Source organism: Oncorhynchus nerka, linkage group LG27 (assembly GCF_034236695.1).
Source record: "Oncorhynchus nerka isolate Pitt River linkage group LG27, Oner_Uvic_2.0, whole genome shotgun sequence".
NCBI classification, from domain to species: Eukaryota; Metazoa; Chordata; class Actinopteri; order Salmoniformes; family Salmonidae; genus Oncorhynchus; species Oncorhynchus nerka.
The window spans coordinates 106142856-106162263 of record NC_088422.1 but is presented as its reverse complement, the minus strand read 5'-3'; the positions used below and the strand labels follow the sequence as shown (position 1 = coordinate 106162263).

Genomic DNA, 19408 nt, shown 5'->3' with positions numbered 1-19408 from the left:
ACAACCAGACCAGATTGATGTAGACAGGTCTGGTTGTACTGCTGTGCTCAGGGTCACATATTCATCAGGGTAAATAGTGCTGATCTCGGATCAGTTTAGCCCTTTTAGATCATAATGAATCAGACCATACGGACAGATCCTAGATTAGCCCTTCCTTGCTCTGAGACACTTTGTAGATGTGGGCCCTTTAGTGTCCTGAAGTGTTCAGAAGAGCAACATGTTCCTCTAACTGTGTCAGAGGTCACTGGCCTCGCAGACTCAACCCGAAACCTGCCCTAGACCTCTGCCATCTTTTCCTACAACTCCCAGGATTCATTGCGACACGAAAAAAGCATTTCTTACAGCAATAACACTTTTCAAAAATACTGTACCATCCATGACAGTCTGACAGTCATGTTGTGTTAGTTACCCATCTGACAGTCATGTTGTGTTAGTTACCCATCTGACAGTCATGTTGTGTTAGTTACCCATCTGACAGTCATGTTGTGTTAGTTACCCATCTGACAGTCATGTTGTGTTAGTTACCCATCTGACAGTCATGTTGTGTTAGTTACCCATCTGACAGTCATGTTGTTAGTTACCCATCTGACAGTCATGTTGTGTTAGTTACCCATCTGACAGTCATGTTGTGTTAGTTACCCATCTGACAGTCATGTTGTGTTAGTTACCCATCTGACAGTCATGTTGTGTTAGTTACCCATCTGACAGTCATGTTGTGTTAGTTACCCATCTGACAGTCATGTTGTGTTAGTTACCCATCTGACAGTCATGTTGTGTTAGTTACCCATCTGACAGTCATGTTGTGTTAGTTACCCATCTGACAGTCATGTTGTGTTAGTTACCCATCTGACAGTCATGTTGTGTTAGTTACCCATCTGACAGTCATGTTGTGTTAGTTACCCATCTGACAGTCATGTTGTGTTAGTTACCCATCTGACAGTCATGTTTGTTAGTTACCCATCTGACAGTCATGTTGTGTTAGTTACCCATCTGACAGTCATGTTGTGTTAGTTACCCATCTGACAGTCATGTTGTGTTAGTTACCCATCTGACAGTCATGTTGTGTTAGTTACCCATCTGACAGTCATGTTGTGTTAGTTACCCATCTGACAGTCATGTTGTGTTAGTTACCCATCTGACAGTCATGTTGTGTTAGTTACCCATCTGACAGTCATGTTGTGTTAGTTACCCATCTGACAGTCATGTTGTGTTAGTTACCCATCTGACAGTCATGTTGTGTTAGTTACCCATCTGACAGTCATGTTGTGTTAGTTACCCATCTGACAGTCATGTTGTGTTAGTTACCCATCTGACAGTCATGTTGTGTTAGTTACCCATCTGACAGTCATGTTGTGTTAGTTACCCATCTGACAGTCATGTTGTGTTAGTTACCCATCTGACAGTCATGTTGTGTTAGTTACCCATCTGACAGTCATGTTGTGTGTTAGTTACCCATCTGAGTTACCCAGTCATGTTGTTGTTAGTTACCCATCTGACAGTCATGTTGTGTTAGTTACCCATCTGACAGTCATGTTGTGTTAGTTACCCATCTGACAGTCATGTTGTGTTAGTTACCCATCTGACAGTCATGTTGTGTTAGTTACCCATCTGACAGTCATGTTGTGTTAGTTACCCATCTGACAGTCATGTTGTGTTAGTTACCCATCTGACAGTCATGTTGTGTTAGTTACCCATCTGACAGTCATGTTGTGTTAGTTACCCATCTGACAGTCATGTTGTGTTAGTTACCCATCTGACAGTCATGTTGTGTTAGTTACCCATCTGACAGTCATGTTGTGTTAGTTACCCATCTGACAGTCATGTTGTGTTAGTTACCCATCTGACAGTCATGTTGTGTTAGTTACCCATCTGACAGTCATGTTGTGTTAGTTACCCATCTGACAGTCATGTTGTGTTAGTTACCCATCTGACAGTCATGTTGTTAGTTACCCATCTGACAGTCATGTTGTGTTAGTTACCCATCTGACAGTCATGTTGTTTAGTTACCCATCTGACAGTCATGTTGTGTTAGTCATGTTGTTAGTTACCCATCTACCCATCTGACAGTCATGTTGTGTTAGTTACCCATCTGACAGTCATGTTGTGTTAGTTACCCATCTGACAGTCATGTTGTGTTAGTTACCCATCTGACAGTCATGTTGTGTTAGTTACCCATCTGACAGTCATGTTGTGTTAGTTACCCATCTGACAGTCATGTTGTGTTAGTTACCCATCTGACAGTCATGTTGTGTTAGTTACCCATCTGACAGTCATGTTGTGTTAGTTACCCATCTGACAGTCATGTTGTGTTAGTTACCCATCTGACAGTCATGTTGTGTTGTTACCCATCTGACAGTCATGTTGTGTTAGTTACCCATCTGACAGTCATGTTTGTTAGTTACCCATCTGACAGTCATGTTGTGTTAGTTACCCATCTGACAGTCATGTTGTGTTAGTTACCCATCTGACAGTCATGTTGTGTTAGTTACCCATCTGACAGTCATGTTGTGTTAGTTACCCATCTGACAGTCATGTTGTGTTAGTTACCCATCTGACAGTCATGTTGTGTTAGTTACCCATCTGACAGTCATGTTGTGTTAGTTACCCATCTGACAGTCATGTTGTGTTAGTTACCCATCTGACAGTCATGTTGTTAGTTACCCATCTGACAGTCATGTTGTGTTAGTTACATGTTGTGTTAGTTACCCATCTGACAGTCATGTTGTTAGTTACCCATCTGACAGTCATGTTGTGTTAGTTACCCATCTGACAGTCATGTTGTGTTAGTTACCCATCTGACAGTCATGTTGTGTTAGTTACCCATCTGACAGTCATGTTTGTTAGTTACCCATCTGACAGTCATGTTGTGTTAGTTACCCATCTGACAGTCATGTTGTGTTAGTTACCCATCCAGTCTAGTTACCCATCTGACAGTCATGTTGTGTTACCCATCTTCAGTTACCCATCTGACAGTCATGTTGTGTTAGTTACCCATCTGACAGTCATGTGTGTTAGTTACCCATCTGACAGTCATGTTGTTAGTTACCCATCTGACAGTCATGTTGTGTTAGTTACCCATCTGACAGTCATGTTGTGTTATTTACCCATCTGACAGTCATGTTGTGTTAGTTACCCATCTGACAGTCATGTTGTGTTAGTTACCCATCTGACAGTCATGTTGTGTTAGTTACCCATCTGACAGTCATGTTGTTAGTTACCCATCTGACAGTCATGTTGTGTTAGTTACCCATCTGACAGTCATGTTGTGTTAGTTACCCATCTGACAGTCATGTTGTTAGTTACCCATCTGACAGTCATGTTGTGTTAGTTACCCATCTGACAGTCATGTTGTGTTAGTTACCCATCTGACAGTCATGTTGTTAGTTACCCATCTGACAGTCATGTTGTGTTAGTTACCCATCTGACAGTCATGTTGTGTTAGTTACCCATCTGACAGTCATGTTGTGTTAGTTATTTACCCATCTGACAGTCATGTTGTGTTAGTTATTTACCCATCTGACAGTCATGTTGTGTTAGTTACCCATCTGACAGTCATGTTGTGTTAGTTACCCATCTGACAGTCATGTTGTGTTAGTTACCCATCTGACAGTCATGTTGTGTTAGTTACCCATCTGACAGTCATGTTGTGTTAGTTACCCATCTGACAGTCATGTTGTGTTAGTTACCCATCTGACAGTCATGTTGTGTTAGTTACCCATCTGACAGTCATGTTGTGTTAGTTACCCATCTGACAGTCATGTTGTTAGTTACCCATCTGACAGTCATGTTGTTAGTTACCCATCTGACAGTCATGTTGTTAGTTACCCATCTGACAGTCATGTTGTTAGTTACCCATCTGACAGTCATGTTGTGTTAGTTACCCATCTGACAGTCATGTTGTTAGTTACCCATCTGACAGTCATGTTGTGTTAGTTACCCATCTGACAGTCATGTTGTGTTAGTTACCCATCTGACAGTCATGTTGTGTTAGTTACCCATCTGACAGTCATGTTGTGTTAGTTACCCATCTGACAGTCATGTTGTGTTAGTTACCCATCTGACAGTCATGTTGTGTTAGTTACCCATCTGACAGTCATGTTGTTAGTTACCCATCTGACAGTCATGTTGTGTTAGTTACCCATCTGACAGTCATGTTGTGTTAGTTACCCATCTGACAGTCATGTTGTGTTAGTTACCCATCTGACAGTCATGTTGTGTTAGTTACCCATCTGACAGTCATGTTGTTAGTTACCCATCTGACAGTCATGTTGTTAGTTACCCATCTGACAGTCATGTTGTGTTAGTTACCCATCTGACAGTCATGTTGTGTTAGTTACCCATCTGACAGTCATGTTGTGTTAGTTACCCATCTGACAGTCATGTTGTGTTAGTTACCCATCTGACAGTCATGTTGTGTTAGTTACCCATCTGACAGTCATGTTGTGTTAGTTACCCATCTGACAGTCATGTTGTGTTAGTTACCCATCTGACAGTCATGTTGTGTTAGTTACCCATCTGACAGTCATGTTGTGTTAGTTACCCATCTGACAGTCATGTTGTTAGTTACCCATCTGACAGTCATGTTGTGTTAGTTACCCATCTGACAGTCATGTTGTGTTAGTTACCCATCTGACAGTCATGTTGTGTTAGTTACCCATCTGACAGTCATGTTGTGTTAGTTACCCATCTGACAGTCATGTTGTGTTAGTTACCCATCTGACAGTCATGTTGTGTTAGTTACCCATCTGACAGTCATGTTGTGTTAGTTACCCATCTGACAGTCATGTTGTGTTAGTTACCCATCTGACAGTCATGTTGTGTTAGTTACCCATCTGACAGTCATGTTGTGTTAGTTACCCATCTGACAGTCATGTTGTGTTAGTTACCCATCTGACAGTCATGTTGTGTTAGTTACCCATCTGACAGTCATGTTGTTAGTTACCCATCTGACAGTCATGTTGTGTTAGTTACCCATCTGACAGTCATGTTGTGTTAGTTACCCATCTGACAGTCATGTTGTGTTAGTTACCCATCTGACAGTCATGTTGTGTTAGTTACCCATCTGACAGTCATGTTTGTTAGTTACCCATCTGACAGTCATGTTGTGTTAGTTACCCATCTGACAGTCATGTTGTGTTAGTTACCCATCTGACAGTCATGTTGTGTTAGTTACCCATCTGACAGTCATGTTGTGTTAGTTACCCATCTGACAGTCATGTTGTGTTAGTTACCCATCTGACAGTCATGTTGTGTTAGTTACCCATCTGACAGTCATGTTGTTAGTTACCCATCTGACAGTCATGTTGTGTTAGTTACCCATCTGACAGTCATGTTGTGTTAGTTACCCATCTGACAGTCATGTTGTTAGTTACCCATCTGACAGTCATGTTGTGTTAGTTACCCATCTGACAGTCATGTTGTGTTAGTTACCCATCTGACAGTCATGTTGTGTTAGTTACCCATCTGACAGTCTGACAGTCATGTTGTGTTAGTTACCCATCTGACAGTCATGTTGTGTTAGTTACCCATCTGACAGTCATGTTGTGTTAGTTACCCATCTGACAGTCATGTTGTTAGTTACCCATCTGACAGTCATGTTGTGTTAGTTACCCATCTGACAGTCATGTTGTGTTAGTTACCCATCTGACAGTCATGTTGTTAGTTACCCATCTGACAGTCATGTTGTGTTAGTTACCCATCTGACAGTCATGTTGTGTTAGTTACCCATCTGACAGTCATGTTGTGTTAGTTACCCATCTGACAGTCATGTTGTGTTAGTTACCCATCTGACAGTCATGTTGTTAGTTACCCATCTGACAGTCATGTTGTGTTAGTTACCCATCTGAGTCATGTTGTGTTAGTTACCCATCTGACAGTCATGTTGTTAGTTACCCATCTGACAGTCATGTTGTGTTAGTTACCCATCTGACAGTCATGTTGTGTTAGTTACCCATCTGACAGTCATGTTGTGTTAGTTACCCATCTGACAGTCATGTTGTGTTAGTTACCCATCTGACAGTCATGTTGTGTTAGTTACCCATCTGACAGTCATGTTGTGTTAGTTACCCATCTGACAGTCATGTTGTTAGTTACCCATCTGACAGTCATGTTGTGTTAGTTACCCATCTGACAGTCATGTTGTGTTAGTTACCCATCTGACAGTCATGTTGTGTTAGTTACCCATCTGACAGTCATGTTGTGTTAGTTACCCATCTGACAGTCATGTTGTGTTAGTTACCCATCTGACAGTCATGTTGTGTTAGTTACCCATCTGACAGTCATGTTGTGTTAGTTACCCATCTGACAGTCATGTTGTGTTAGTTACCCATCTGACAGTCATGTTGTGTTAGTTACCCATCTGACAGTCATGTTGTGTTAGTTACCCATCTGACAGTCATGTTGTGTTAGTTACCCATCTGACAGTCATGTTGTTTAGTTACCCATCTGACAGTCATGTTGTGTTAGTTACCCATCTGACAGTCATGTTGTGTTAGTTACCCATCTGACAGTCATGTTGTGTTAGTTACCCATCTGACAGTCATGTTGTGTTAGTTACCCATCTGACAGTCATGTTGTGTTAGTTACCCATCTGACAGTCATGTTGTGTTAGTTACCCATCTGACAGTCATGTTGTGTTAGTTACCCATCTGACAGTCATGTTGTGTTAGTTACCCATCTGACAGTCATGTTGTGTTAGTTACCCATCTGACAGTCATGTTGTGTTAGTTACCCATCTGACAGTCATGTTGTGTTAGTTACCCATCTGACAGTCATGTTGTGTTAGTTACCCATCTGACAGTCATGTTGTGTTGTTAGTTACCCATCTGACAGTCATGTTGTGTTAGTTACCCATCTGACAGTCATGTTGTGTTAGTTACCCATCTGACAGTCATGTTGTGTTAGTTACCCATCTGACAGTCATGTTGTGTTAGTTACCCATCTGACAGTCATGTTGTGTTAGTTACCCATCTGACAGTCATGTTGTGTTAGTTACCCATCTGACAGTCATGTTGTGTTAGTTACCCATCTGACAGTCATGTTGTGTTAGTTACCCATCTGACAGTCATGTTTGTTAGTTACCCATCTGACAGTCATGTTGTGTTAGTTACCCATCTGACAGTCATGTTGTGTTAGTTACCCATCTGACAGTCATGTTGTGTTAGTTACCCATCTGACAGTCATGTTGTGTTAGTTACCCATCTGACAGTCATGTTGTGTTAGTTACCCATCTGACAGTCATGTTGTGTTAGTTACCCATCTGACAGTCATGTTGTTAGTTACCCATCTGACAGTCATGTTGTGTTAGTTACCCATCTGACAGTCATGTTGTTAGTTACCCATCTGACAGTCATGTTGTTAGTTACCCATCTGACAGTCATGTTGTTAGTTACCCATCTGACAGTCATGTTGTGTTAGTTACCCATCTGACAGTCATGTTGTGTTAGTTACCCATCTGACAGTCATGTTGTGTTAGTTACCCATCTGACAGTCATGTTGTTAGTTACCCATCTGACAGTCATGTTGTTAGTTACCCATCTGACAGTCATGTTGTGTTAGTTACCCATCTGACAGTCATGTTGTGTTAGTTACCCATCTGACAGTCATGTTGTTAGTTACCCATCTGACAGTCATGTTGTGTTAGTTACCCATCTGACAGTCATGTTGTTAGTTACCCATCTGACAGTCATGTTGTTAGTTACCCATCTGACAGTCATGTTGTTAGTTACCCATCTGACAGTCATGTTGTGTTAGTTACCCATCTGACAGTCATGTTGTTAGTTACCCATCTGACAGTCATGTTGTGTTAGTTACCCATCTGACAGTCATGTTGTTACCCATCTGACAGTGTTAGTTACCCATCTGACAGTCATGTTGTTAGTTACCCATCTGACAGTCATGTTGTGTTAGTTACCCATCTGACAGTCATGTTGTGTTAGTTACCCATCTGACAGTCATGTTGTGTTAGTTACCCATCTGACAGTCATGTTGTGTTAGTTACCCATCTGACAGTCATGTTGTTAGTTATTTACCCATCTGACAGTCATGTTGTTAGTTATTTACCCATCTGACAGTCATGTTGTGTTATTTACCCATCTGACAGTCATGTTGTGTTATTGACCCATCTGACAGTCATGTTGTTAGTTATTTACCCATCTGACAGTCATGTTGTGTTATTTACCCATCTGACAGTCATGTTGTTAGTTATTTACCCATCTGACAGTCATGTTGTGTTAGTTACCCATCTGACAGTCATGTTGTGTTATTTACCCATCTGACAGTCATGTTGTGTTAGTTATTTACCCATCTGACAGTCATGTTGTGTTATTTACCCATCTGACAGTCACGTTGTGTTATTTACCCATCTGGCAGTCATGTTGTGTTATTTACCCATCTGACAGTCATGTTGTCAGATGGGTAAATATTCCAACAAACAACCTTTTCGTAACCCCGTAATGTTCTGTAACGGTGTGAGAAAATGTCCCCTGTTATCTGCAGAGGGACAGGTGAGGTACACACACACACACACACACACACACACACACACACACACACACGGGGTGGAGGGGAATGCAGAGTCAGAGCCGTGGTTCCTGTATAAAAGACCCCTGCTGTGTGCCTCACTCCATCACGCTGAAAACATGAACTGTCTGCTGATCCTCTCCTGCCTTGCCTTCGCCGGCGCAGCCTACGGTGAGAAAATGTCCATGTTTATGTGTCTGCCTTGTAGGATACCTTGTAGGATACCTTGTAGGGTTCCTTGTAGGATTCCTTGTAGGATATCTTGTAGGATACCTTGTAGGATTCCTTGTAGGATATCTTGTAGGATACCTTGTAGGATTCCTTGTAGGATACCTTGTAGGATTCCTTGTAGGATTCCTTGTAGGATACCTTAGGTTGGCTTTTTAGTCGTTCGGGTTTTTATTTTTATTATTTTAGTTTTTTTAATTCTCATATGTTTGTTGTGTAGTAAATATTTAAGTTTTCATTTTAATTGTTTTTATTTGTTTCATCCTGTGAAGCACATTGTGTTGCATTCCCATGTCTGAAATGTGCTGTAGAAATAAAACTTCATTTGATTTATTTATCGGGTAAAATAAGTATTTGATAGTAGTTGACTGCTCTGGTCAATAACATTTCAAGTTGTACTACAATAGGCAGCAATGTATTTATATTCTGTATAGATGTAATTCAGAAACTGTCACTGTTAGAATCTCTGTTAGAGCAGCCAAACTTGACCCCTTGACCCATAATCTCTGTCTTTAGGCTGTGGTAAACCCGCCATCCAGCCTGTGGTGTCTGGTTACGCCCGCATCGTCAACGGTGAGGAGGCTGTGCCCGGCTCCTGGCCCTGGCAGGTTTCCCTCCAGGATTACACTGGATTCCACTTCTGCGGCGGCTCTCTGATCAACGAGAACTGGGTTGTGACTGCTGCTCACTGCAGCGTGAAGTGAGTGCTGGCTGCTGAGCCATAACCTTCATAAGTGTAGCAACATGCTAACTAGCTAAAAACTAGCTAAAATCTAGCTATTGCTCATACTAACTAGCTAAAAGCTATTGCTAACTTGCTAAAAGCTGGCTAATGCTAACTAACTAAAAACTAGTTATAAACTGGATAATGCTAATGCTAATTAGCTCAAAGCCGGGCTAGCATATTGCTAAAGTAGCTAAATGATGTTTATTTTGTGAAACTATTTCAGGACCTCTCACCGTGTGATCCTGGGAGAGCACGATCGCTCATCCAATGCTGAGAACATCCAGACCATCAAGGTTGGCCAGGTAAACAACCACACACACACACAACTATTACTACAATTTGAACATCTAATACTTTTATTTTGAAGTAAAGATAAAGATCAGTAAAAGTTGCATCTTTCCATCCCCACTGTCCCCTATATATCCCTACTGTCCCCTATATATCCCCACTGTCCCCTATATATCCCCACTGTCCCCTATATATCTCTACAGTCCCCTATATATCCCCACTGTCCCCTATATATCCCCACTGTCCCCTATATATCCCCACTGTCCCCTATATATCCCCACTGTCCCCTATATATCCCCACTGTCCCCTATATATCCCCACCCCTATATATCCCTACTGTCCCCTATATATCCCCACTGTCCCCTATATATCCCCACTGTCCCCTATATATCTCTACAGTCCCCTATATATCCCCACTGTCCCCTATATATCCCAACTGTCCCCTATATATCCCCACTGTCCCCGATATATACCCACTGTCCCATTTATATCCCCACTGTCCCCTATATATCCCTACTGTCCCCTATATATCCCCACTGTCCCCTATATATCCCCACTGTCCCCTATATATCCCCACTGTCCCCTATATATCCCCATAGTCCCCTATATATCCCATTCCCTCCCCATAGTCCCCTATATATCCCCACTGTCTACTATAAATCCCTACTGTCTCCTATATATCCCTACTGTCTCCTATAAATCCCCACTGTCCCCTATATATCCCCACTGTCCCCTATATATCCCTACTGTCCCCTATATATCCCTACTGTCCCCTATATATCCCCACTGTCCCCTATATATCCCCACTGTCCCCTATATATCCCCACAGTCCCCTATATATCCCCATAGTCCCCTATATATCCCCATAGTCCCCTATATATCCCTACTGTCCCCTATATATCCCCACAGTCCCCTATATATCCCCATAGTCCCCTATATATCCCCACTGTCTCCTATATATCCCCATTGTCCCCTATATATCCCCACTGTCCCCTATATATCCCCACTGTCCCCTATATATCTCTACTGTCCCCTATATATCCCCACTGTCCCCTATATATCCCCACTGTCCCCTATATATCCCCACTGTCCCCTATATATCCCCACTGTCTCCTATATTACTACAATTTGGACATCTAGACTTTTATTTTGAAGTAAAGATAAAGATCAGTAAAAGTTCCACCTTTTGAAGTCACACATCAACTCAAACGATAATGATCTGCTCAGCAGGATTAACATTCAATCTAAATCTGAAACGTTGTGGCCTCGTGTCCTGACTAGGTCTTCAAGCACCCCAATTACAACGGCTTCACCATCAACAACGACATCACCCTGATCAAGCTGGCCACGCCCGCCCTCTTGGGAACCCGTGTGTCCCCCGTGTGCGTTGCTGAGACCAACGATGACTTCCCCGGTGGCATGACGTGTGTGACCTCCGGCTGGGGTCTGACCCGCTACAACGGTAATCAATAATCACTGCAGCTTTTCTAGGTCTCATTGTAAAGTTAGACAAACCTTGGTTAGTTTTTTGTGACTAGCGGTATGTTTGGTATAGTTGAAAGTTTCCATTTCAGTTGGCTCAATGTATTTGAAAAATGACGTTTCGGTTGGCTCAATCTGTTTCAAAATAACGTTTCAGTTGGATCAATCTATTTGAAAAATGACGTTTCAGTTGGCTCAATCTGTTTCAAAAAATTACTTTTCAGTTGGGTTTCAGTGTAGTCTTGAGTTGCTAATGTGAGAAAGATGGTGATTGGCTGACCGGTTTCTAAGAGTTACCTGACCCTTGGTGTCCTCTGGTTCCAGCTGCTGACACCCCTGCCCTGCTGCAGCAGGCCGCTCTTCCCCTGCTGACCAAGGCTCAGTGCCAGAAGTTCTGGGGCTCCAAGATCACCGACCTCATGATCTGCGCTGGAGCCGATGGTGCCTCTTCCTGCATGGTGAGTAACACAAACCATAGGGTTGGAACATTCCGGTAAACTTTCAAAACATTGCCAGGGTTTTCAAACTTCCTAGTTGGAAGAATCCCATATTTTTGCAAGCCTACACAAACCCTCCCTGACGCACTTACAGGCCATGACACTGAACCTACCACCATCTGACTAAAGGCAGAGTTCAATCTGAACATGACACTGAACCTACCACCATCTGACTAATGGCAGAGTTCAATCTGAACATGACACTGAACCTACCACCATCTGACTAATGGCAGAGTTCAATATGAACTTTCACAGTATTTACACTGGCTGAAACAAAATCTTGGTGTTTCCTTAGTTCTTAACTTTTTGGAAACAGCCGAGCACAAACTCTGAACATAAAAAATAAATCCCTAGAGAGAGCCTCTAAACTCTTTCTGTGCTCCTTTTTGTGTTACTCCAGGGTGACTCTGGTGGCCCCCTGGTCTGTGAGAAGGCTGGTGCCTGGACCCTGGTTGGTATTGTGTCCTGGGGCAGTGGAACCTGCACCACCACTATGCCCGGAGTGTACGCCCGCGTCACCGAGCTCCGCTCCTACATCGACCAGACCATCGCCTCCAACTAAGTTTTCAACTTCATCTCCATTAAAAAAAATTAAAGTAGTTTCTAGTAACATATTTGTTCCTTGGTGTTTCTTGAAACGTGGGTTTTGATAGTTAATGCAGCGATCAGCAGTTAACAGAATAACAAAGCGTTCTCTCCGCTACTGCTTGAGAAATGTAACCACTCTCAAATACAAAGATACATCTCCGGATGCAAGGACTGACCATCCATGATATCAACTAGTTCCAAAAACATCCAGTGATTTTGCATAGCCACATCATTCAACAGAAATACTCATTATAAATGTAGATGATAATACAAGATATACACATTATAGATATACCTCTCCTTAATGCAACCTCTGTGTCAGATTTTTTTTTTTTAAATACGGAAAAAGAAACGCATGCAATAATCTGAGACGGCGCTCAGAAGTAAAAGTCACAGTAGCCGCAATGATGACGTCAACATAAACAAGAAATTACATTATAAATATTCCCTTACCTTTGATGATCTTCATCAGAAAGCACTCCAGGAATCCCAGGTCCACAATAAATGTTTGTTTTGTTCGATGATGTCCGTTATTTATGTCCAAATACCTTCTTTTGTTAGCGCTTTTGGTATACATATCCAAACGCTCATTCTGGTCAGCGTTACATCGGACAAAAACTTCAAAAAATAATATTACAAGTCGAAGAAACATTTCAAACTAAGTACAGAATCAATCATTAGGATGTTTTTAACGTATAGCTTCAATAAAGTTCCAACCGGGGTATTCCTTTGTGTCTTCATGAGCCATGGAACACAAGTGGATACCATGAGGAATAAACGTGATCAGAAAATGGCTGACTGCCAGACACCTGATAGATTCTGCTCTCATTCACTCCCACAACAACGTAGATGTCTCATTCAAATTTCTATAGATGGTTGACATCTAGTGGAACCCCTAGGCAGTGCAACATCATTAATATCTCAAGGGGATTTCATTGGGACTCTGGTGAATACATACAAAGCTCAGATTTCTCACTTCCTGTTTTGATTTCTCCTCAGGATTTTGCCTGCCATATGAGTTCCCCATAGTCCCATATGAGTTTCCTTTATACTCACAGACAACATTCAAACAGTTTTAGAAACTTTAGAGTGTTTTCTATCCAATACTAATAATACATATATTAGCAACTGAGACTGAGGAGCAGGACGTTTACTTTGGGCAACTTATTCATCCAAGCTACTCAATACTGTTTTAATAACTGTAGTGATATGTCTCAACATTAATAACTCCAGTGATATGTCTCGACAGTAATAACTCCAGTGATATGTCTCAACAGTAACATCCAGTGATATGTCTCAACAGTAATAACCAGTGATATGTCTCAACAGTAATAACTCCAGTGATATGTCTCAACATTAATAACTCCAGTGATATGTCTCAACAGTAATAACTCCAGTGATATGTCTCAACAGTAATAACTCCAGTGATATGTCTCGACAGTAATAAGTCCAGTGATATGTCTCAACATTAATAACTCCAGAGATATGTCTCAACAGTAATAACTCCAGTGATATGTCTCAACAGTAATAAGTCCAGTGATATGTCTCAACAGTAATAACTCCAGTGATATGTCTCAACAGTAATAACTCCAGTGATATGTCTCGACAGTAATAAGTCCAGTGATATGTCTCAACATTAATAACTCCAGAGATATGTCTCAACAGTAATAACTCCAGTGATATGTCTCAACAGTAATAACTCCAGAGATATGTCTCAACAGTAATAAGTCCAGTGATATGTCTCAACATTAATAACTCCAGAGATATGTCTCAACAGTAATAACTCCAGTGATATGTCTCAACAGTAATAAGTCCAGTGATATGTCTCAACAGTAATAACTCCAGTGATATGTCTCAACGGTAATAACCAGTGATATGTCTCAACAGTAATATCTCCAGTGATATGTCTCAACAGTAATAACTCCAGTGATATGTCTCAACAGTAATAACTCAGTAATAACTCCAGTGATATGTCTCAACATTAATAACTCCAGTGATATGTCTCAACATTAATAACTCCAGTGATATGTCTCAACAGTAATAACTCAGTAATAACTCCAGTGATATGTCTCAACAGTAATAACTCCAGTGATATGTCTCAACATTAATAACTCCAGTGATATGTCTCAACATTAATAACTCCAGTGATATGTCTCAACATTAATAACTCCAGTGATATGTCTCAACAGTAAAAACTCCAGTGATATGTCTCAACAGTAAAAACTCCAGTGATATGTCTCAGCAGTAATAACTCCAGTGATATGTTTCAACAGTAATAACTCCAGTGATATGTTTCAACAGTAATAACTCCAGTGATATGTCTCAACATTAATAACTCCAGTGATATGTCTCAACAGTAAAAACTCCAGTGATATGTCTCAACAGTAATAACTCCAGTGATATGTCTCAACAGTAATAACTCCAGTGATATGTCTCAACAGTGATAACTCCAGTGATATGTCTCAACAGTAATAACTCCAGTGATATGTCTCAACAGTAATAACTCCAGTGATATGTCTCAACATTAATAACTCCAGTGATATGTCTCAGCAGTAATAACTCCAGTGAAATGTCTCAACAGTAATAACTCCAGTGATATGTCTCAACAGTGATAACTTCAGTGATATGTCTCAACAGTAATAACTCCAGTGATATGTCTCAACAGTAATAACTCCAGTGATATGTCTCAACATTAATAACTCCAGTGATATGTCTCAACATTAATAACTCCAGTGATATGTCTCAGCAGTAATAACTCCAGTGATATGTCTCAACATTAATAACTCCAGTGATATGTCTCAACATTAATAACTCCAGTGATATGTCTCAACAGTAATAACTCCAGTGATATGTCTCAACAGTAATATCTCCAGTGATATGTCTCGACAGTAATAATTCCAGTGATATGTCTCAACAGTTTGTCCATAAGTTGACATATACTGTATGTCAGAGAGCTTGTCCATTTCAAGGTCTGGGAAAAGGGTGTCTCGATTCTATTGGAAAGTTCACGCCAGCCTCCCTCTGCAACGTGTACATGATCCCACAGAGCCCAGATAAGACATCCTGACCGCAAGTCTGTGCTTCCTGTATAAAAGCCCCTCAGTGAGTCTGTCTCCATCAAGCTGAAAACATCTATCGCCCTGTGGATCCTCTCCCTGGCCTTCGTTGGTGCGGCCGACATTTAAGCTCGAGTTATTTTTTAGTCTTAAACTTTCCATATGTAGGCTCTACGTCTCCGTGTTGAGATGTATGACATCACTGTATGACATCACTGTATGACGCCTCTGTATGACATCACTGTATGACATCACTGTATGACGCCTCTGTATGACATCACTGTATGACATCACTGTATGACATCACTGTATGACGCCACTGTATGACGCCTCTGTATGACATCATTGTATGACATCACTGTATGACGCCTCTGTATGACATCACTGTATGACATCACTGTATGACGCCTCTGTATGACATCACTGTATGACATCACTGTATGACGCCTCTGTATTGAAATAGTCACGTAATGTAAACAATAAGTATTATTTTTATATCAGTAGACTTTTTTTTGAAGGGGATTGTCATTGTATATATTTAAACCAGGATAGTCAAGTACCCAAGTGTTGTCAGACAACTAACGAAGGACTTAAGACATACCGCTCTGTCTGGTTACGCCCGCATTGTCAACGGGGAGGAGCCTGTGGTGTCTGGTTACGCCCGCATTGTCAACGGGGAGGAGCCTGTGGTGTCTGGTTACGCCCGCATTGTCAACGGGGAGGAGCCTGTGGTGTCTGGTTATGCACACATCATCAATGGGGAGGAGCCTGTGGTGTCTGGTTACGCCCACATCGTCAACGATGAGGAGCCTCTGGTGTCTGGTTACGCCCACATCGTCAACGGGGAGGAGCCGGTGGTGTCTGGTTACGCCCGCATCGTCAACGGGGAGGAGCCTGTGGTGTCTGATTACGCCCACATCGTCAACGATGATGAGCCTCTGGTGTCTGGTTACGCCCGCATCGTCAACGATGAGGAGCCTGTGGTGTCTGGTTACACCCGCATCGTCAACGATGAGGAGGCTGTGGTGTCTGGTTATGCCCACATCATCAATGGGGAGGAGCCTGTGGTGTCTGGTTACGCCCACATCGTCAACGGGGAGGAGCCTGTGGTGTCTGGTTACGCCCACATCGTCAACGGGGAGGAGCCTGTGGTGTCTGGTTACACCCACATCGTCAACGGTGAGAAGCCTGTAGTGTCTGGTTACGCCCGCATTGTCAACGGGGAGGAGCCTGTGGTGTCTGGTTATGCCCACATCGTCAACGGGGAGGAGCCGGTGGTGTCTGGTTACGCCCGCATCGTCAACGGGGAGGAGCCTGTGGTGTCTGGTTACGCCCACATCGTCATCTGGGAGGAGCCTGTGGTGTCTGGTTACGCCCACATCGTCAACGGGGAGGAGCCTGTGGTGTCTGGTTACGCCCACATCTTCAACGATGAGGAGCCTGTGGTGTCTGGTTACGCCCACATCGTCAACGGGGAGGATCCAGTGGTGTCTGGTTACGCCCACATCGTCAACGGGGAGGAGGCTGTGGTGTCTGGTTACGCCCACATCGTCAACGGGGAGGAGCCTGTGGTGTCTGGTTACGCCCACATCGTCAACGGGGAGGAGCCTGTGGTGTCTGGTTACGCCCACTGCTGCCCACTGCAGCATGAAGTCAGCCTGGTATTGAACACAGCAATGGCAACACTCTCAATGCCAACACCTATTTTACACTCTCTATCCCCCCGTGGGCAAAGCGGTTTGAAATGACATCATTACAACAAGTTTACAATAAGATATTGATGTTGTAATGACGTCAATTGAAGTGGTTTTTGCCTGCTGGGTTGAAAGCATGAAATTGGAGTCTCATCCCAGCCCCTTTTTTTGGTGTTTTTTTTGTAGTGACTATAAGTGTTTGTTGCAGAACTTCTCACCGTGTGATCCTGGGAGATCCGTTGGCTCCGACCCTGAGACATCCATTGTGTGGACAAGGTGGGGACAGGCTACTAAATGTATTAAATACAAAAAAAAAACATTTTGAAGTGAAGTTAGTATCCTGGGTGCCAGTAATGTTCCTGTTCTCTTACCAACTCGTCATCACTTATCGTCATGTCAAACACGCTCGGTGACGAGATAGCAACAATATACGACATGAACAAATGTATGTGGACACCTGCTCATCGAACATGGGCATTAATATGGAGTTTGTCCCCCCCTTTGCTGCTATAACAGCCTCCACTCTTCTGGGAAGGCTTTCCACTAGATGTTGGAACATTGCTGCTATAACAGCCTCCACTCTTCTGGGAAGGCTTTCCACTAGATGTTGGAACATTGCTGCTATAACAGCCTCCACTCTTCTGGGAAGGCTTTCCACTAGATGTTGGAACATTGCTGCTATAACAGCCTCCACTCTTCTGGGAAGGCTTTCCACTAGATGTTGGAACATTGCTGCTATAACAGCCTCCTCTCTTCTGGGAAGGTTTTCCACTAGATGTTGGAACATTGCTGCTATAACAGCCTCCACTCTTCTGGGAAGGCTTTCCACTAGATGTTGGAACATTGCTGCTATAACAGCCTCCACTCTTCTGGGAAGGCTTTCCACTAGATGTTGGAACATTGCTGCTATAACAGCCTCCACTCTTCTGGGAAGGCTCTCCACTAGATGTTGGAACATTGCTGCAGGCGGACTTGCTTCCATTCAGCCACAAGAGCATTAGGGAGGTCGGGGCACTGATGTCGGCCGATTCGGCCTGGCTTGCAGTCGGCTTTCCAAATCATCCCGAATGTGTTTGATGGGGTTGAAGTCAGGGCTCTGTGCAGGCCGGTCAAGTTCTTCCACACCGTTCTCGACAAACCATTTTGTGCACGGGGGCATTGTCACGTGAAAGGGCCTTCACCAAACTGTGGCCGCAAAGTTGGAAGCACAGAATATTCTAGAATGTCATTCTATGCTGTAGCGTTAACATTTCCCCTTCACTTGGAACTAAGGAGCGTGAATTATGAAAAACAGCCCCAGACCAGTATTCCTCCTCCACCAAAACAACGTGGAGTTAGTACTATGCATTGGGGCAGGTAGCGTTCTCCTGCCTTCCGCCAAACACAGATTTGCCAAACCCAGTGTTTCCACTGCTCCACAGTCCAATGGCGTCGGAGTTTTGCAACCCTCCAGCCGACTCTTGGCATTACGTATGGTGATCTTAGGCTTGTGTGCGGCTGCTCGGCCACGGAAACCCATTTCATTAAGCTCCTGACCAACAGTCAGTGTGCTGATGTTGTGATTTTTACACGCTACGCTCTTCAACACTCGGCCGTCCCGTTCTGTGAGCATGGGGGACCCATGTGTCCATGTGTCGCTGAGTCCAACGATGACTTCCCCGGTGGCATGAAGTGTGTGACCTCTGGCTGGGGTCTGACCAGCTACAACGGTAACCAATCACTAGCTGAGTCCAACAATGACTTCCCCGGTGGCATGAAGTGTGTGACCTCTGGCTGGGGTCTGATTCGCTACAACGGTAACCAATCACTAGCTGAGTCCAACAATGACTTCCCCGGTGGCATGATGTGTATGACCTCTGGCTGGGGTCTGATCCGCTACAACGGTAACCAATCACTAGCTGAGTCCAACAATGACTTCCCCGGTGGCATGATGTGTATGACCTCTGGCTGGGGTCTGATTCGCTACAACGGTAACCAATAATCACTACAGCTTTCTATCAAGGTCTTCCAATCACCAGAGGTATCATTGTAAACTCAGACAAACCTTTTCTTGACTAGCAGCATTAGTTGAAACCACTAGAAATCATGTCTAGGTAACATTTAAGTAACTTATCAAATAATTTCTACGTAACATTTAAGTAACTTATAAAATCATGTCTAGGTAACATTTACATAACTTATTAAATCATGTCTAGGTAACATTTAAGTAACTTAGTGTAATAGATTTCGATGAAAAGAAATTTGCAAAATTAGCTTATTAGCAACAAACAAACAAAAACATTTCTCAAGAAATCATTTTTCTAGGCCTGACTTGGAGTAAACTGAGTG

The 19408-nt window shown here is 42.8% G+C and overlaps 1 protein-coding gene across 1 annotated transcript; it reads left to right on the top strand.

Annotated features, from left to right (window-relative positions):
• The first annotated feature begins 8585 nt into the window (after nt 1-8585).
• Nucleotides 8586-12354, top strand: ctrb.1 (chymotrypsinogen B, tandem duplicate 1). The gene is made up of 6 exons (XM_065012507.1): nt 8586-8691; nt 9265-9448; nt 9699-9777; nt 11045-11225; nt 11570-11703; nt 12143-12354. The coding sequence occupies exons 1-6, from the start codon at nt 8640-8642 to the stop codon at nt 12302-12304; spliced, it is 792 nt and encodes a 263-aa protein (XP_064868579.1). The 5' UTR covers nt 8586-8639; the 3' UTR covers nt 12305-12354.
• The last annotated feature ends 7054 nt before the right edge of the window (nt 12355-19408 follow it).

What these genes read in the sequence shown, in the direction of transcription:
- ctrb.1 (XM_065012507.1), top strand. Translation starts at nt 8,640, where the DNA reads ATGAACTGTCTGCTGATCCTCTCCTGCCTTGCCTTCGCCGGCGCAGCC. An exon ending in GCTGCTCACTGCAGCGTGAA is followed by an intron (nt 9,449 to 9,698) that starts GTGAGTGCTGGC and finishes AAACTATTTCAG; the next exon opens with GACCTCTCACCGTGTGATCC. An exon ending in GGGTCTGACCCGCTACAACG is followed by an intron (nt 11,226 to 11,569) that starts GTAATCAATAAT and finishes CTCTGGTTCCAG; the next exon opens with CTGCTGACACCCCTGCCCTG.